General features: G+C 36.6%; 1 protein-coding gene across 6 annotated transcripts; it reads left to right on the forward strand.

Moving 5' to 3' along the window:
• The first annotated feature begins 3 nt into the window (after nucleotides 1-3).
• Nucleotides 4-18,166, forward strand: LOC144475885 (uncharacterized). Of its 6 annotated transcripts, none has more exons than XM_078192270.1 (8): nucleotides 4-3,680; nucleotides 3,840-4,255; nucleotides 10,232-10,348; nucleotides 10,425-10,549; nucleotides 12,053-12,224; nucleotides 12,862-13,040; nucleotides 15,375-15,584; nucleotides 15,899-18,166. In XM_078192270.1, the coding sequence occupies exons 2-8, from the start codon at nucleotides 4,235-4,237 to the stop codon at nucleotides 16,134-16,136; spliced, it is 1,062 nt and encodes a 353-aa protein (XP_078048396.1). In that variant the 5' UTR covers nucleotides 4-3,680; nucleotides 3,840-4,234; the 3' UTR covers nucleotides 16,137-18,166. The 6 variants fall into 6 exon arrangements, with proteins under 6 accessions (XP_078048396.1, XP_078048398.1, XP_078048399.1 ...); XM_078192272.1 differs by having other exon boundaries at nucleotides 4-3,530; XM_078192273.1 differs by having other exon boundaries at nucleotides 4-3,530; nucleotides 3,871-4,255.
• Nucleotides 18,167-19,984: the final 1,818 nt, after the last annotated feature.

Here is a 19,984-nt window from a genome sequence, read left to right on the forward strand (position 1 = left end):
GGCTTTCGTTATTCAACGGATTGCACTGCCCCGTGCACGCCTTACATTCCCCCACCGGTGGCCCATGCCTCCCTCCCCCACCCGTTCCTATCGTTCTCCCTCTTGGCAGCAAGTGCCCCTAGATTCTGGCAACGCTCCTTGCTACCGAGACAACGGGACAGTTTTCATACGGCGCACCCTCCTACCAATCGAGTCGAACGTACGCACGGTGGCTAGGCAGTGCGTAATGCGGTTTGTGTTAGCCGTGTTCACTCGATTCACCGCGGTGTGCGTTGCCGTGCCGAAGACGGTAGTTAATTCAGCGAAATAAAACGGTGTTTTCAACGTGACAGTGTTCGACAGGTAGCGGAATTACCACCCTGGATCAATCGGCCGCCCCTGCGAAAATCATCGTAACCGCTGATGCATCTCATGCCTTACCTTTACCCTGGTCTATTGCCTCTATCTTTCCGCTTGATCGCCGTCTCGACCCCTAATTCGAAGGGTAGCTATATGGATCACTATTATGTACTTCAAACCCACGACTCGTGAAACCTTTAAGTGAGGATTTGTGAAAGAAAATAGAGTCTCGGTCCCCGTGGTTCTTATGCGGCATTCGCGAGAAGTCTGAATGGACTTTACGATCAATCCTGAATGAAACAGTTATTTTGCTGAAATACATTCAGAATTAATCACTCCAATGGTCGAACCGATCAACCATATCTTTTTGAATGTCTATCGAGTCTGCTCGACCTGCGATGTTGATGCAAGATCTTACTGTGTACAAATGTTCTTATTGTGTGTTCTAGATGAAGACAGGTTTGTGATAACTTAGATCAGAGTAGCTTATGTAAATTGGAACCTTTATTCGATTATTATGATTTCAGAAACAAAAATTGTGAAAAAATTTAGTTTATTGTATTATTCCAATGGTTTTATCTAAAAATTTGAAAACATAAAATCCGTTAAATAATATTGTCAAAAACTTTCTTTGTTCGGGATTCTAAAGATTATGAATGTTTGTTCTCAAGATTAAGTTTAAAACACGGTGTGAACAACTGTGCATTGTTTTTTTTATAACTTTTATGTAAAGAAATTAATCGGTTTGGCTTAGCAAGAATCTCGCGTTAAACGTTCAATTGTAGCAGAAAATACCCTGTTCATGTCGAAAGGGAAATTACTGATTCACAGAACTTGTAAAACTTTTCAGGAATATAAATGAATTGCCTGTTTATAATTCCAGATGGAATTATTTAATACACCTCTGACTCAGTATAAAAATTGATAACCGGTAGCCTTGAATGTTATCCGATAAGTTACAGGAATCGTGTTCACATGATCATGCCGATGTTATTTCCCATGACGAGTAGTTGGTGCCAACTATTTACATGAACGGAAAAAAATTGTGCGCACGCATATGAGACCGATAAGTTGATAACACATCTCGAGCAATTATTTATTCAAGTAGTGTTGATAGATTGCAGATTAGATGCACTCACAGTACACGCAAATGTACGAACATCAAATAAATAGAATAAAAACATTGATGATGTTTCATATAAACTTTATATTATTCTTTTCTATTTAATTAAACGATCTGAAATTTCTATCTCTGAAAACTAATCTATACGATCATGTATTCGAATAAAGGGCTGTATAGTCTAAGTTTGTTATTCAGTTTAATATTTATTTTGATTTAACATTTGTAAACGTCGGAGTAACCCAAGTAAAACATAGTTTTACGAAACCCGCTTACCTTAGTATATTATGATCGGTAGAACGACGCGCGACAGTGTAAAGACCGTTCAAAAGTGACACGTGTATCAACGCGAAAAAAGAATCGATTAACGTTTCATTAATTTTGTAGCAATAATTACCTATGACTGAGCCCGATAGTTGGCCGAGTTGGGGAACCGTTTACCCTAGTTTATGGCAACGGTGAGAGAAGTTTTGACAAGTCAAGACGAAATCCATGATTTATCGGTCGATTCGATCACGAGAGTCGTTCTTTCTCGGTCTCGATAGTTCCTCTTATCCGATCCTTGGTCGCAAGTTGTCTCGATGAATTTGATTTTGGCAAGATCATCACACGCAAGACAGCTTCGATTTTCTATTTGGCGACGGTCCAACTAATACGGCGAAACCGAAGACGTGAAAACTTTTTAATTTATCGCCGTGGGCCGAGTAACGATTCCGGCCGCGTTTCATTCCTAGTGTTATGTACAGGGATGACAGCTCTTACGACGGGTGCATCGTGCATTTAAAATGTCAGAGAAAAATTGACTGCCGGGGAAAAATAATACGGGGCTTTATTTCCTTTCCCCACCCTCACTCCTCTCGTCACTTTTTCAAGCTGGCCCATTTTCCACGAATGATTCATCTTCAAATCATTTTTGTTCCCGTTTGCTGGATAACAACTTGATTACTCGGCGTCGTAATACGTCTCGCGTTTCGTTTCGCTCCGTCGTTCGATGAATTGCGGACGGGACAATAGCAATGTAGACGAAGATCCAGAGAACGATAAACGACGTTGATATTCCAGCGAAATGGGCCGCTGTTTTACGATATCTTGCAGATATTAATTTCACGCGATTACGGCCGCGGTACGGATATTTATCGCGATTTAAAAAAGGAAAAAAATGAAAAAGTTCGCCGGGACTCGTTTGCGGTGCAACATGGCGGAACAAATGCGTCGCAAAGGTTGCGTGTTCAGCACCGACCATAAGCAATGATGGGGACTCCTCAGAATTTGTGCCTTAACCTATTTTTTACCCTAAGTTCTGTTCACCGTTCTGAGGTTTAATTAGGTTAAAAAACCGGATAACAATTGCACAATGAATGATTAATTAAAAATGTTAGTTACCGTAAATTACCCCAAAAACTCGTTTGCGCTAATGTTAGATGAAGTTATAACTACGCATTTATCATTCTAATAATTCATTACGAGTCCACCTCCCTGGCGGATGACGACAATTCATTGTAGATAATGGTAGAATTGATTAAAGTATAATCAATTTTTGAATCATTAAGCTTGAATCAAAAGTATAAAATATCTCCGTTTTTTTTATCAACCTTATAAATCGTCGAGTGATCTAGTTTTGGAAAAGCAGTGTGGAAATGCAAACCTGTGAAAGGTGAATCGAAGAAAATTATGTCTCCGCGCCTATGCTAGTTACTGTACACGTCGATCGGTCCCGACGGAGGGATGCGTGGCGAACGCACATGCTATGACATAGTTAAAAAGAGTTTCGTGACAGTTCGTTTAATCAGCAATCGCTCACCTAAGATTTATATACCCGCGAGCTAGTTTTTATTTCTCCCCCGTATTTTCACAAATAGCAAACCAACGCTGGAGAATGACTCAAATGCAAAGCCACGCGACACCGAGCAGAGTCTATTTTATTACTTTTTTTTATAACCAACGATTGTGAACATACAACTAAAAAAGTATGAGAGAATACGATCGTAGAACAACGATTAAGTGAACGTTCAACAAATTGTAAGTGAGCATTGAGTCAGTGAATAGTGTTTGAAGAAGATTATACGTCAAGGTGAGCTAATGGCGAATGTCATCTAAAGTATGTGCTATTTGGTAACGAAATTTCGATAATTGTAAATAAATATACTCATCGAACCTAAGATCGGTGAATTCGTTCGAATATAATATGTCTACTTCGTTCAAAGAATTAAACGAATAGAAGGTAAGAAGCTAGTTAATTTACTACCGAATAAGCAATTTCAATCTCATTGATAACTTCCAGTCCATAGTGATGAAATCTCAGATGAATACATTCGAAATAAATTCCGAACGAATAATGATAATTGAGTAAATTGAGAGTAAAGTAGAAAAATGATTTCAGATGGCAGTGATTAGTATCTCAATTTGTACAGAAACACTGAGCACACCGGTAGATAATATTTTGGTAAAAAGGGACAATATAGAAATATGCGGAGTGCATTGTGCAAACAATTATCGATTTTGCGAGATTTAATTAGCGATCAAGTGTATCGAAACTAGCTAAAAACTTTGGGGAAACATCTTCGAAGATGGTGCAGAGTGTGGGACGCGCCGGTGGGAACGAAAGGAACTGTTGTTCAACAATAAGGCCATCCGGGAGCGAGCTCGAGAGACGAAAGATAAGAGAAGATGGTGGAATCGTCCCGAGTCTGACGAGCGATTAGATTGATAGTTTTTATCGTGGATCTACGATTCTTCTTGTTGCCGGAGGGAATTGCCTGTAGTCGAGCTGGCGTCATGGGGAATGGTATGAATAAGGTAAGAGGGTCACGCCCAGTCGAGAAATCTACTAATACGGAAAAACATTTGTTTCGTTCATTAACCCGTTCAGTGCTGACCAACACGAAAAAGTATAATAAAAAAGATATCTTCTTTTTACATTATTTCAATTATTTTATATTTCATTCGTGTTATATGAATGTTATTTACGTTACAGGTTTTGTATTCAACGTTAATGTTTTTGTAGATCACATTCACTATTTTTGCACTTCAAGTTAATGCTTCTCTAAATCATATTTATTTCTTGACAAATCAAATTAACGCTTTTGCAGGTTTCATTCATCGTTTAGTAAATCGAATTTACCTTTTTGAGATTTCGTATTTTATATACTTGATATAAAATAATGTAAATTTAATTGCAAATAATTCACAATGTTACAATGTCATAAATAATTCAAGATGTTATTCAATCTTTTTAGTCAATATGAATTTTATTAAAAATGGTTACAAATAAAAAAAATTTAGTTTGCAAAGAGACGAATAAATTGACGAACAAATGATTAACTTTTAGTAAAAAAACTTGTGTATTACATGTACTTACATTATATTTATATAATAAATTATAACTAATGATCTTTTTCATAGACACTACAATTTGAATAATACACATCTAAAGGGTTAAACAGCTAGTTTATTTGCAAGTCAATAGAAATATTATTGTTAGTTGCAAATAATGTAGGAAAGCGAGGATAATTTGTGAAATCTTTATACGTTTTCCAAAAATATTCTCGATATAAAAGATCATGCACTTTTGATTTATACTCTAATTTATCAAATTATGTACTTCTATGTAGAGCTGTCCCATAAAAATCTCAGTTTTCTTATAATTACTTAAACTTCTTGAAATTATATTCGTTATCCCGCTATTTAAATGGTTTCATAGAGATTTGATGCGAATTAAGCTAAAGAATTAAAGAAAGCCCCCACAAATTTAAAAGGCTTATGTGAAAATGGTTACTTAAGAAGAAGCTTAAAGGGAATTCACCAACACAAACGATTCTACTACAGTTTTCACCCATTTTTACTTTAAGAGGACCAATTTTAATGAGACATACCAAATCGTAACCTTAAAAAATTATTAAAAGAAATTGTTTACTCTCGACTTCGTGTTACGATAAACAATGGCAAAACAATGTTTCTAATTTACGCGTAAGAACAAATTTGCAGAAACGATGAAATAAACGAAGGAAGATTTTTTCCAGGAGCTGCTGCTTATCTCGCACGGTTATTGTTCTAAATACGCTAGGCGCAGCACGTGTTTCTGCAACGCTCGGTTTCATTATTTTCAATACGTGCATGCAGTTGATCCGTGGTGCTAAAATTATTCGTCCTAAATACCGAGATTCCGTGTTTAAAAATAAATTTTGAAACCCGGTTCCGTTCGCGCTCGAAAGTTTCATTAGAAAATCGCGGTTCTGGGGACGAGGACCAGGGACCCGTTGGCCCATTTGTCGACGGCCTTAATGGCCATTGTTTCCGCGGTATCGCGACAACGCGTAGAATGAAACCGGTACACATGAAGATTTTAATCGATCCCTCGCGATGGAGAGTTAAGAGGTTTGCGGCATTGTTCGCTCACGCTAGAGCCAAAGACATCCCCATTTAAGAATTCAGCATCGATTAAACGATTACCGCGAGCCTCGGGATTGTCCTACTAGATCAAGTGATCATCCGCGAAGATGAATGATTAACGGCAGAGCACCTGCGTCAAAAAGCTGTGCCTTATCGATTTTTCTCAATGCAATCTCGACAACCGCGTATATCTCGAGCACCACTAGACTGGTCTCAACGCGCTTAATTGGGATAGGCACTATCGACGGAATTTAAACCATGAATCGTCGTGCTCGTGTACGCTCGAGTATCGCCCATTACGCATTGATGATAGCGAAAAATAAGTGGTGGCGCGCGAGAGATATATGTATATCTAAACGGTCTTTAGACCGTCTAAAAAAGCACCACTTCTGTTTAACCTTGCGACTCAGAAGCATTTATATTATCCTCATGCCGTTTAAGATCCCGCTTTTAACTATGAGAAAGCGCCATGCTGAACTTCATTGTGTTCTGTTGCGATTTCATCATCAGAAAGTTGTTATTACTTGCTTATTCATTATTATCTTGTCAAGTTTCCAAGCATATAATAATGTTTTATTATTAGAAATGTAGTATAGTTGACGGCAGAATATTTTATGTTCGTAAAATCGGCCAGGTCACGTAGTAATCATGTTGCGTTAAACGGGACAATGACCTTTGATTTGAATTTAATTTGCGTGCAAGATTTCTTTGTAAATGGCCATTGTTTCTTCACCCGACATGCCTACTTTACGGCCCGGTCGATCATAGAGGTCATTTTTCCATAGTATAAGTCTTTCAACAAGAAGTCTAACTTCTTCTTAAAATTATGTAAGACATTATGATATCATAATATGCTAGTAAAATTGATATAGAACTGCACTTCTTCGAGAAAAATTTGATACAAAACATTTTTCTTAAAAAACTGGGTCGCATATCAAAGTCTTATAAACTGGAGAAAAAGGAATGAAACATAAATAATTCTCATCTGTCTCTCATTTCTACTGCTTAATCTGTTCTTGACGCAATGGTAAGAAATTAATAAGATGGAATGATTAACTATGTAAATTTCTTCTTTAAGATTGAAAACCTAAAGTGATGCGAAACAAGTTTTAACAGAAATTATTCGTTCTATATAACAGAAAAATAAAACGTTCTATAGAACAGATTATTTCTTCTCTATCCGTGAAAACTGCGTGAACTTAACACGTGGGACGAACGAGGTTTCAATTATTTCCAAAGAATGCATAGACTTACGGTGATTAAGGAAATATTTTGCTCAATCATGTGGACAGTTAAAAAAGTAAAGATAAGAAAAATAAAGATGGCTTTTAACAGTTCTGGTTAATGGAATAACAGATCATGTGCTGGAAATACTTTATAAACAAATTAATTGCTCAAGTAGAACTTGGGATATCATGTCAACCGTTACGAAAGTTAAGGCTTCGAGAATGATATGTTTATAGTTACTCTTCTGAGATACAAGGAGGCATGTATACGTATTTCAAAGATTTACAATTTCGTTATTTCTGATGTACAAGTATCCAGGATTTCATGAAAGTTACCTATTGTTTTTTTATTCTTATCAATTGTTTCTTGTCATTAAGTATTTTACCATAAAACTTGGAGAATGTGATTAAAATAAATAACTTCGTCATTTTAATGAATTCAAATTAATCATTTTGCAAAGATTTTTTTCTGTCAAATTGTGGAAATTAAAATATCTTACTAACTTAAAATATCTTATTCAACATGATAATCTAGGGCGATTTATAGATACACGATTAAAGAGGCTGCTGTCATTGACCAATTTAATACTAAGTTTTTAATCATAAATTGTAGATTCTCAAAAATTATACTGTTCAATAACAATTTAGATCTGTACATATAACCAGTGAATTCGAAAGAAGAATTGCTTTGGCACCCTCAGTTTTTGAGAAACATCAATTTTTTTTAAACTAATCCTATTTCGAATAAAAAGAAGTATTCCGTAAAAATGAGGAATATTGGAAAGTTTGGTATACTCAGTTTTTAAATTACTTTCTTTCAAGTGGTTGTAAATATCCATCAAAGTTCAAAACAGGTTGTAGTGCGTATTTTTTACACTCTATTTTCTTCGATTTACCACACAGCATCGAGTCCTATGGATATTATTGAAAAGGAAACTGTTTAATTGGTGGATCGGATCGATGTTCGATTCAGAAAAATCGAGAAAATATCAACCAATGACGCGTACACGATGTCAGCTGTCACGCAACCATCACTTACTGGCATCGTCTTGGCATTGCCATAGCTTCGCGGAATTGAAACCTACAGTACCGTCTTATTGGAACCTAATTATTATATGGATGGTATTTCCTTTTTAATAGGTTTTTTTCATAAAGCACATTTCGCATTGTTACATCATTGCTAGAAGAATAACTGAGATCGTCGTTTAACAACTTCATATTAACCAGAGATTCGTATTTAATACTACTTATACATTTCATATTGAAAGTTTTTAAATCTAATAATAACAGTAGTGATGAGAAAAATTATTAATATTCCTCAAAGTGTTGAGTTTTATGCAGAAAAATTAAAAACAATAATTAACACCTTTATCAATTATCACCCCATACAATTATTATCACCTTTTAACAATTTTATATAGAGAAGAAATACGTATACGTGCATTAAGTATTAAAACTGTTCAAAGGTAACAATAGCGTGACAAGAAGAAAGGAGCTTTATGAAAAATCCTATGAAAAAGTGAGACATAATATACAAACATTAGCTTTTCATTTCGGATGCAACTACGACATTATCGAGTCGAGGTAAGCGACGGCCGTCTGGCGACAAGACAACTTGCATGCGGTTGATATTTTCTTAACTTTTCTGAATCTACCATCGTTCTGATAAAGTAATTACATGGTTTTCTCTTTAAAATGTCCATAGAATCCTATGCTATATGAAATGAAGAAAATGTAGGGTCAAAGATGTGTGCTACAACTCATTTTGAACTTTTAAGGATATTTACAACCACTTGAAATAAGAAAGTAAAAACTGATTATACCGGTATGTTTGGAAAACTCTACTATACTTTTTGAAACCCGAATTTTCTTCATATTTTTAACTGTTACGTAACATCTCTTTTGACAAAAATTCATGCTTTTGAAAACTAAGTGTGACAGATCAATTGTGCTTTCGGATTCGTCTTCTGGATGACAAATTCTACAAGTACTCACTAGTTGATACAGATCAGAAGAAAAGTTCAAATTTGTTGGGCAGTGTTGTGAAATTCTTTTATTGAACTGTGTTCTCTCAGAAACAGATTTTTTTCGCTTTGATACTTACTTGGTGGTAAAAACGCTTAACCTGTGTTGCTTTGTAAGAATTACAAGATGGAAATTATTTAAGACCTTTAGCAAACTTTATTATAATGTAAATTTCAATAATGGAATTTACATTATAATAGAAGTTGGTGAAAACTGCTTAAATAAATTCTGTCTTGTCATTCTTACAAAGTAACACATGTTAAACGCGTTTACAGTTCGGTTGATTTAATGCGAAGGAAGTACCGAACTGAAAAACATCTATACTCGAAAAAGATCAAAATCAGAACACCTACTTCTATAAAGCATAGTCGATCCTTTTACAACACGATAGTTACGTTTCGTATTGTACCGAAACCGAAATAAATCAAGGACATCCGTTTTGTGTTATGTCGAAACCGTGTTTTCAAAGTATCACATTCTACTGGAATTATGTTAATAGAATTTTAGAAACAATCCTCTGTAATACATTAAAGGAAAGTTCAAAACAATAGCGTTTCAAAAAACTGATCTTAAGTATTTTTAATTATATCACACAATAAATAAAAACATTGAGCATTTTTGTAAAACTGAAAAGTGTAATTAACACATATTTGAATGCAAGTTTTTTTTTAATGAACAACCGTCTACTAAAATAGTTTTCAGCAGGGACAAGCTACGCATTACTATACGTATTCTGTCGTAATAGAAATTTTTATATGCTGTTTTATCAAAACCGCGTTCCAAAAATTATCATATAGGAGAGTTCGATTTCAATTTTTACATTTAAAATATACATATAATCAAATATTTACAATTACATTAGAAACAGTTTAAAAATTGATTTAATATACTGAAGTAACACGTACATCGTACAAGCGAGATATTATCTACCATGATTTATATACAATTTATAATATGAATACAATAAGTAAGTACAAGTAATTTGAACGACGTCCTATAGGTATGAACATAATATGGAATCTATAAAAATGATATGAAAGTAGATATTTCTTCTACCATATTTTTTCATTCTGTTCAACATTTTAGAGATTAAGAAAGTTTGCCAGTGAACGTGTTAATCTGTTGTCCCCAGGTCCTTCCTGGCCTCTACGTCGGGAATTACCATGATAGCAAGGACACTCATCAGTTGGAACGTTTTGGAATCACTCATATCCTGGCGATCCACGACACTGCGCGTCAATTGCATTCAGTAAGCAAGCGGAAGCTATTAAAACGGTGTGTGAAAAATTCGCGATATACCTATATATTGAATGGATTATTTGTAGGACAAGCATTATTTGTGTATAATGGCAGCGGACAGTCCGGATCAGAATCTGTCCCAATATTTTTCCTTGTGCAACGACTTCATTCACTCCGCCCGTTTAAGGGGAGGAAACGTGCTTATACACTGGTGTGTATAATATTCCGTCTAATATCTCGATAATTAGGGGAATAGCTAATGCGTCGACTAACGGCACTGGTAGTTTGAAACCAATACGGAATTGTGCATAAAGCTCATTGGGTAATTGGAATGCTTTCTCCCTGCAATCATGCATCGTTGACCTCTTTAGCAGCGTATTGCCTTCTCTACCCCATATATGAAAACAAACGCGGTAATTTTCTTTTTCAAACCAACAGAAAAGCTTTATGGAATCTTACGAATTTTGCGTAACAAATATTCGGTTCTTAATATTTTGGGAAAAGTATTTAGTAGGACGTTTCGAAGCTCCTTTTTAGTGCGATTTGAGACACTAAAGTATTGAAACACCTTTTAATATGAAATACATTGGGTGGCAAAAACTGATTTAAGTAACTTGACTTTTTTTATAAATGTTAGAGAAACTAGTTCACTGTGCAATGATTGAAATACTTTCTTTTTGATATTACTATTACTTAGAATAAAGAAGATGTAAAAAACTGATGTTTTCTAACTTTAATTTAAATAATACATTTTATAGATATCTGTACTGTACATACACGGTAGCGGAAATCGCAGTTTCTCACGACTTTTGACCGTTAACTACAAGAAATCTCAAGATTTTTCAATTTTTCAATGCTAGCAGTTTATCTCTGTAACTACCGATTTCAATGTTTCCAGCATGCATATATTATTTGGATCTAAAAAAAGTATCATTGAAATTTTTTGTTTTAGGCTCAAATTAAAAACTTAGAAAACACAATTTCTTTATTTGTTTTGTCATGCTAGTTGCAATTTTTGTGCAAATTTGTTTAGCCATTGTTTAGTAAACTAATTCCTCTACCATTTAAACAAAATTTAGATCGTTTAATCAAACTAAAATGAAGTTATTCATTTATAAGAGCTATTTGAGTATTTTTATGGCTCACTGTAGTTACTCAAAATCCTATTATTAGATTTAAATTTTGCGATGGCATTAGCAAATAATGGCAAATAAAATAACTGGATTAGTGTAAAAGTGAAATATAGTACGAAAGCTGTCAACCTAACTGGAGGCGTTACTTAACTGGACGATTGGTTACTTAAATAATTAGTTAACACGACTTGCCTGAAAAAGACGAAACATAGCAAAGAAAGAACCAGAACAAGTTACGTAACCATGTTCTATAAAACTTAGAAAAGTAGAAAAATCGGTACTTGTAAATTATTTGAGACAAGGTGGTAGTTCGCATCAGTCTGTTTGTCGACTGCTTTGTCATGCAGAATGGCTTCCTCGCGTTATGAAACACGCAGTAGTCGTTGATAGCTAGCAACGTCTTGGGAGCATGTGCTAAGCAGTAAATCAAACAAGTATACCCGCGCTCTTGACATAGTCGATGCGTTAGCTATGCGTTAAGCTATGTAAATCGAGCGTTAATAATACAGTCTCGACTATCGAGGCTAACGGTCTGATTTTCATCGCGAACTGATCGACGAAACGATGTATCGGGCTTTTAGCTTAGCCGGCATGTCGAGAAGCGTCACTGTAGCAGTGGCCTATATCATGAGCACCACCAATCTGTCATGGAAAGAGGCACTCAAAGTTGTCAAAGTGGGTCGTTCCATTGCCAATCCAAACGTCGGGTTCCAGCAACAGCTTAAGGACTTCGAATCAAGCCGACTCCACGAGGTATTTAAATAAATAATAGTGCTCAACGATGAATCGTTTTTGTTCATCGCTACCCTCTTTTATTCGGCTCTCTGAAATAAAAGCGAGAGGGCTATTTTTGTTGTAATCCATCGTTTCCGAACCAAGCGATCGAATATCAATATTTCTAATTGGATATCGTCTGTAGAAAGAGCCTATCCGCAGACTCGCGATTAACATATGAGTACCCTTAATAATCTCTCAACCGTGGAGGGCGAATTACCCAATTTATATGCAACCCAATAATTTCAGCATTTAATCCCACCGTAAATTCTGTAGCAGTGTAAATTACACTATGCTCGTGTTTATTGTTGGATGGCCGTTTCGAGTCGTTGTTATTCAGTTTTGACACAATTAATTCTCCGCTGCGTGGGAGAAAAAAGCTCATGTCCCCATGAGCAGCAACTGAAAGACGCGATCTTTCGTCTATTCGTGCGAGTACAACTCGTGCAGCTCGTGAACGGGAGGGTCATAGAATGCTTTACGAATTTCGAATCAGATTCAGTAGGAATTCTTTTGATCTCTATCGGACAACGTTCATCAGATATTCTTGATCAGATGTCCCACTATGGTAATTGAATGAGAACTTAAATCCATGCATTTCTTTGTATTGATACAGGAACGACGCAGGTTAAAGGAACGGTTTCCAAGTCTGGCGCTTGCTCAGGCCGATGCAGAAGTGTGCCGCACCACTTTAAGAAATTACGAAACCATGGCACTGGCGCGAGAAGTGTGCGAAGGGAAATGTGCCATGGGCCGTCCTTGTCCGACTGGACTCTGCCGGCAACCATCCAAAAGGTTCGTTACTTTTTTGTACGGTTGTGACTAATTCCAGACCACTTATAGACGCGAGCGACTACACTGGCGACATAAACCGTCTCTTGGTTTCTCGTTTATTTTTGTCTTTGAAGTGTTAACCCTTTACGGCTGCCGGGAGCGTTCAACGTTCCAGTTGTCACCGATCGGTAGCTTTATTTTTCTTTCCTGCAACTTTCTACTACAATTTCTATTACAGCTATGTTGAATAGCGCTTCTTCAATCTTAACACGTTAAGTGCCAGATATACACCCTTCTTCAAAAGTATTAGGACACTTACAAGAAATTAATTAAATTTGTTAAACCGATAGGTAATTGTTATAATTTCTTGAATTTATTTCTAATTTAATTATACGAAACTGTGACAAGTATATATATAACATTACAATGAAAATAACATCGATTTTATAAAGGAAAGATTCATTTTCTTTTCATCGATATATCCATCGCAGTTTTTAATTATATCCTGCATTAATTGCGGTATCCCTTTTATCAGTACATCTTTGTTCGCATTTAATTGGATGCATTTCCTAGCACCGTATACGTATTAACATCTTGTCGTACCATTCTTTTTACGATTACTATGGTTAGAATTTTTTCGATCGCACCTAATTTTTTAGAAGAAAGCAGAATTTTATATATATTGTATGCTTAAATTTACTTGAATGTTTAAAATTAGTGACAAGAGAATAAAATTTCATTCCTACTTAAAGGAAGGGATAAACATTCATACCTAACAGCTTATTACTAGAAATCTCTATCACGCGTCTGACTCGTTAAAGCGCGACATGGGGTTAAGAAAACATATTGAGAAACTCGGTATACGCTTCCAATGAATAAAATGGGTACAAATGGGTAAACTAATGGCATAAATGAAAACACTTACAACTTGATGTTGTACTTTCGACAATATTATGTTATACAATTTGCAGAAAAAAACTTGCTGTTAGCTAATTCTAAACTGAATGAAAAATTACAATTTATACGAAATGAGTTGGTGTTCTACTTTTGAAGCGGTGTGTAACTCTGAACATTCCTACAATATCAATATCATTTAATTAATGAAACCGAAATCAGAAAGATACAATTTACAACAGGAAATGTCATTTTTTAACTTTTTTACATTCTAAAATCCTCATAATATTTAGTTTGTTCCATATATAGTATAATAAAATTTATTTTACAAAAGCTAGTTAAAAATTAGAGTCACCCATATATGACCAGCGCTGCACTCAACGTATTAATATTTTTCTTATCAGAACGAGACAGTGTTTATCTCCTATATAAGTGTCTCTTCATTTATTTTTATGTCTATATTTCAATAACAGAACAATCAAATTTTATTTCCATTCAGAAGAAATGAACAGTATTTTAATTTAGTAGATTATATGCGTTGTCGTAGTGCAAGGGGTGAACAAACCCCGAAAACAAAGTTAGGTAAATCTCTTCGATAAAACCAAATACAGTGGTATCTCGATAAAGCGAACTTCGAGGAACGGAGAAAGGGATCTTCGAGTTATAGAGGTTTCAGTTTATCGATTATTTGAGTACGAGAGTTTCAACAAACGAAACTTCGACTTTTAGAAACTTCGAATAATTGTAAATTTCTCGACTTGTGATAGTGTAAAGACAGATAAACTCGAGTTCATAAAATTGAAGCTCATAAGGAAATAAATAATTGACCATAGCAGAACCGTTGATTCTCTTGAATCGATTGACTGCTACGTAGACTTTTATTTATAGAGGTCGAAGTTCTTCTGAATTCCAGTTTTAAAGTAAACAATTTGACGTTGGCTGACGCAATTAATCGATCAGAATGAAAAATTAATTTGTACGCTAATGTATTACATCTTCCTAATATGATTACGATCTGTAAAAGGTGTTAATGTTGTAAAAATAATCGATGCTGTGCAAGTTAACATTTTAATTTTGATTTTATTAAATATATTATTTTAATTTTATGAAGGTTTTGAGGTTGTTTGCGTGGCAATCACAGTGTTCAAATACAGAACGTAACAAATGATAAATGGTCCGAATTTAGATGTTTTTCCAGGTGTACAGAAGGGAATGAAAACAATTTTCGTCTGGCAGAGGTTTTCGAGTTATCGAGGTTCTACTGTACGATAAAAAAAGAGATTATCAAAGTGTTCGTTAGTTACTGAACCAGAATTTACAGGTTCACTCATCCTCTCCGGTGACCGGGTCAATCGATGACTCCAGTTTATTGGTGTCGGGAATAAAGGGTTAATTGTATAGAAAGAATAAGCTGAAAGTGAAAGCGAAGAAGTTGAAGCGTTCGTGTTGATGCGTGCGCAGGAGTGGACTTATTGGGAGAAGAAAACCATCCACAGGGAGTACCAGCAGCTTAACAACAACGAGAACACCCCCGCAAACACCGAGAATGCTGCCATCCGCACCCCCTTCGCCAGCCATGCAGAGATCGAGTAGTATAGTGTCCGCAATAGCCAGGCCCAGAAGCGGACCAGCCGGGTTGCATTACTACACTGGCTCCGCTCCTCCTTCCAGGTAACATCACTTGTATTACTTTAATAAAATCGCTACTCTCGCTGCCTCGTATTATAGCATACATTTCATTTTGTAGAAGATTTTGTAATATTTGACGAGAAGATAACGGAGTGACGTTGGTGTACAATATACCATTAACAATCGTAATAAGTAGTAGGGTAGGATGTAATGTGGGTCATTTCAGTCGGAATTACCCGAACTTTCTGTATAGACATTTCCGGTAAAAAATTTTGGCGAACTGTCTGAAGAAAATCGTTCGGTATTCCCAACTGATACTTTTTTTTGCACAAGTTAACACTGAGACATATTTCTAGGGCGGTGTCGAGGATCGACTTGTCCGGAGCAGTGGCCAGCAGCAGTAGCAGTACGAGCTTGCAAAACGTTGGCAGATCAGGAATATCAAACAGCTACAACTGGCGGCTGACTTCCGGATCGGCGCCAAATACGCCGAGACCGACGCCGCCGGTTTCACCTCAGCGATGGCCGAGGCGAGCTTCGACACGAAATGCCCAGCTGCCGATTTCTCCGGAAACCCCATCCTCGACCACGTAGCATCTACGAAACTTCGCTTCGTTTTCGACCTTGCCCGAATAACCGCGAAGTTGGTCCTTTGAGAAGCGAGAACGGAGTACGGAGCCTACAAGCCAGGATCTACGAGATCGATACAGAATCGTTTGTTAGGTCACCAGCAGCGAATGTCCGACAATGAAAAATCTTGCCATTTCGCCGTAACGCTCGACTCGACATGTAGTTAGTGCCGACACTGCTGGCTAACAATGGATAACGTCTCGCACTGAGTTAGCTGCTTGCTACTTTGTTACGGAAGAATGGGAGTTTTATCTAGGACGAGGAACAAGGTAATAAAACGAGCTGTGTTTAATTTAAGGAAAAAAGAACGATACCCGGTATCGATTTTGTAAACGATCGTCAACGGCAAACTCTCGGTATCCCGTTGCGAGGAAGCTGCTGGCGATTAAGATGTCTTCGAGGGTAACAAAAAAGCTGTGCTTAAAAGGCGAAAACGATACGGAGTCTCGACGCCTCTTGTGATAGATTGAAAGCTTTATACGAACAGTGAGCTACTTGCACTATGCCTGGCCGATGGACTATAGTCTCGGTCAAGTCTCGTTCGAGCCCGTGTGATTTCTTAGCGACGCGAAGATAGTACTCTTCGTTGTCATTACTGGAACGTTGTGGTCTTCGGTGGAATTCATGGCGTCGATTCCTGTCCGTGAGAGTCTACGGTTATTTCTATTTTGGAGAGGAGACTGAAAACAGTTTCAGGAATCTAGTCAGGGTCCGATTTGCTGAGCTTGAAACCGAATGTTCACGTGGCCGCTTATCATCTAATCGTACAATTAACGCTGATGCAACTGTTGCGGCTGATGTCTTCTCTTTTGCTTAGAGGCGGCCGATCGGAGGGAATCTCCTTGGTCCTTCAGCCAGTAATAGTTTTAAAGAAACGGTGCTCGCGTCATCGTGGCGCCGTCGTCACCTAACGCAATATAAATATAATTTCGAGGGTGCGTGATTCAGCAATCACCGACAATCTTGCGTGCGATTGTATACAATATGTCCGTAATCATGTATTTCTCGTAATCGCGTGATCACTCGTTAATTAGCATTTTTTTAAAAACGGAGGCGAACAGAGCGCGCGACAAATATTGTTGTTTACCAAGGGGGGCTGAACGAAACGAACAGGAGAAACCGGGAGCCCGGAATAGAGTAACGTTTTAAAGTAATAAATATCGAAGCTCGTCCAAACGGGATCACCGTTTAACCGTGTAAAAACAGATTTACTCGTAGAAGACTTTAGATTGCGTCTCTTTTTCCAATTAATATTAATCGTCCAAGGAACGTAGAGATTCGCTATTAGTGGCTCAAAAAATCGTCGTATCTCGTATTCCTCGAACGAATTCCTTCATCAGTGATTTCCCTTTAGAGTTTGCGCTACCTTGACCCCTTCGAACAGTGCTGTTTTTTGTGCTTGTTTCTTTCCACGCGAAGCTGCGTCTTCATCTTTTCCTCACAACTGTCAACGCAATAGGAATGACCGGAGCAGGTTGTAACGAAAAAAGTTTTTCATAGTTTCTTTTCGAGAATATTCTTATCCATTATGAAATAGTTTGAGTGACTTAATAGTTTTGTAGGTCTGCTTAAAACGTTTAGAATAAACAAAACATTATTTTTTAGATTAAAGAACATATTGAACATTGCGAATATTTCTATAAAATATGTTTAGTGTGAAATGAGAAAACATCATTATTTAAGGTTTGACGAGAGTAATTAAGCCGCAAGTGATTATTTGTTATCAGAATTGTATGGAATACTTTCTTTAGTGTAACGCCGGTATGATCACATATCGCATCGACCGCTGGGTTTGCTGATGTATGGTTTAGTGCAAACCAAGCAGAGAAACTCATTTTCCAAGGCAACAGTCTGTTACAATTTATCTTGAGCTTGAATTTTTACATTTCGTCTTTGCAAACGAATACAGATTATGATAATGTAATGTCTAAAGATTCGTTTGCAATATAAAGATAGAAATTCAAAGGGTTTATAATACTATTTAATTGTAAAAGAAGTGCTACAATAGAACAAAATTTAGTTTCGCGCAAAACAATGAAATTTTAGTTACTGACTTAAGGCAGACATATGATGCTGAATTGTTTCACTAGTATTGTTATTAGCTGTGCTGTCAAGTCAGTTGTACATAATGCCCCATTGCCAGATTCGTTGTTCAGAAAATTTTTATTATTTTAATTATTTTAATTATTATTTTATTTCTGCACTTTTTTCTATCACACTAAGAAAACAATTGTATTTTCCCGTAATGAATCTTGTCTGAACACTGAATTGTGCGCAATTCAACGCAAAGCCCAATTCTCGGTATCTGGTCAAGTTGTGGCACGAAGCCGTGCAAGAGTAGGACCCAGTACTATTACAATTTATCCTGTATTATAAAGCTGCTCAAGTCTCCTCTATTATTGCGAGATGATGAATTGGCATTGGAAATGATGGATGTCTTGGAGTTTTCAAATTTTTCACAATGAACAGCTGTTGTAGATTTGTAAAAATGTCGCGAAAATAGCTGTTAGCCTCGGCTCAGGGTAGCGCGACGCTTAGAACCAACCGTCATGTTGTTTGGCACTGATGTACCATCGCGTTCGCATATCCACGAGAACCGCTTCCATTCATCCTGTGCGTTTGTTCATCGAGTCAGAGCGATTACGTTCGGGACTCTTAGACGAGCCATTTGGCGAGGCGACTGCAATCGACTCTGGTTATTTATAACCAGACTGCGAATGTTTATGCAAATTCAGGCCTTTGCTTTGTTAAGAAACATAGCTGCTTTGTAATGACTTTATTCATCTTGAAGAAGATTAGAAATACTGTTTTCTGCATCGATTTAAGCCAGAGAATGAAAGAATTATCCTCCTGCTCATAAATTTTGACAAGTTGACAACAGTACGATAGTAGTTTTAATACATTATTTAGTGGCGATGATTTTGTGATTTCTGAAAGTTTACAATTTACTGTTAAAAAAAACTTCTAAATAAATTGCTTAGTGGCAATATATTCAACTAACTGTCAGTTACTGCAGTAGCATTATCTAATAATTTCGTTCCGAACTATCGTGTATATAGAAAAAGATTGATACTAACAGGCGTTCAGTAGATAAAGCGTTAAGTTTTCGTTCTTTCTTCGCAGTCTGCTTATAATACAGTTTGATGGAAGGTGATTTCGCAAGGAGAACGATTAAAAAATGTGACATAAAATTTGTTCATAGAAAGCTTCATTTCTCAGAAAGCGAAGCATAATTGTTAACACGGCCGTGTACAATATAATAGGTGTTGACTACTTCTATCCGTGTGTACGTGTACTCGCTCAACGTGTAACCTTATTTGGTGTGTGCAAAATTTCCCATCACCTTTTGAACAATGATATCGTCTCATCAATTGAATACACAAGCCAATGCCATCTATTTTTGGCGACTGGATTAAACGAAGCCCGTGTAATTCAGCATTTTTAAATATAAACGATAGAAAGTTTTGCATTGACCCGATTGCGTACAATTTCGGAATGATTTGGGAAATTGTATTTTACATTTCTGACTTCTAGTTTTGTGTAGAAGTAGAATTGTCATCGTTCTTGTCGCGCGTACGAGATATGTAACATTCCGCGCCATTTTGGAGAAAAACTCGAGGAAATGTCGGGTTCCCAAGTACGTCAGTGTTGAAGTTCTCTAACACGATCTTTGGCCAGTCGATGAGGGATACGAGAAGAAAGAAGGAGAACGCGAGTCGTTGTTCCTTGAATCGTTCCATTGAGTTTGTTTGCAAACCGTCCATTGCAATTGTTGGATTTGTAGCGAAACCACGCTGTTTAGCGCAAGTTGT

This window comes from Augochlora pura, chromosome 10, assembly GCF_028453695.1.
Source record: "Augochlora pura isolate Apur16 chromosome 10, APUR_v2.2.1, whole genome shotgun sequence".
NCBI classification, from domain to species: Eukaryota; Metazoa; Arthropoda; class Insecta; order Hymenoptera; family Halictidae; genus Augochlora; species Augochlora pura.

Coding starts and splice junctions, on each gene's coding strand:
- LOC144475885 (XM_078192270.1), top strand. CDS start 4,235: ATGGGGAATGGTATGAATAAG. Junction 12,225..12,861: donor AATCAAGCCGACTCCACGAG/GTATTTAAATAA, acceptor GTATTGATACAG/GAACGACGCAGGTTAAAGGA. Junction 15,585..15,898: donor GGCTCCGCTCCTCCTTCCAG/GTAACATCACTT, acceptor ACATATTTCTAG/GGCGGTGTCGAGGATCGACT.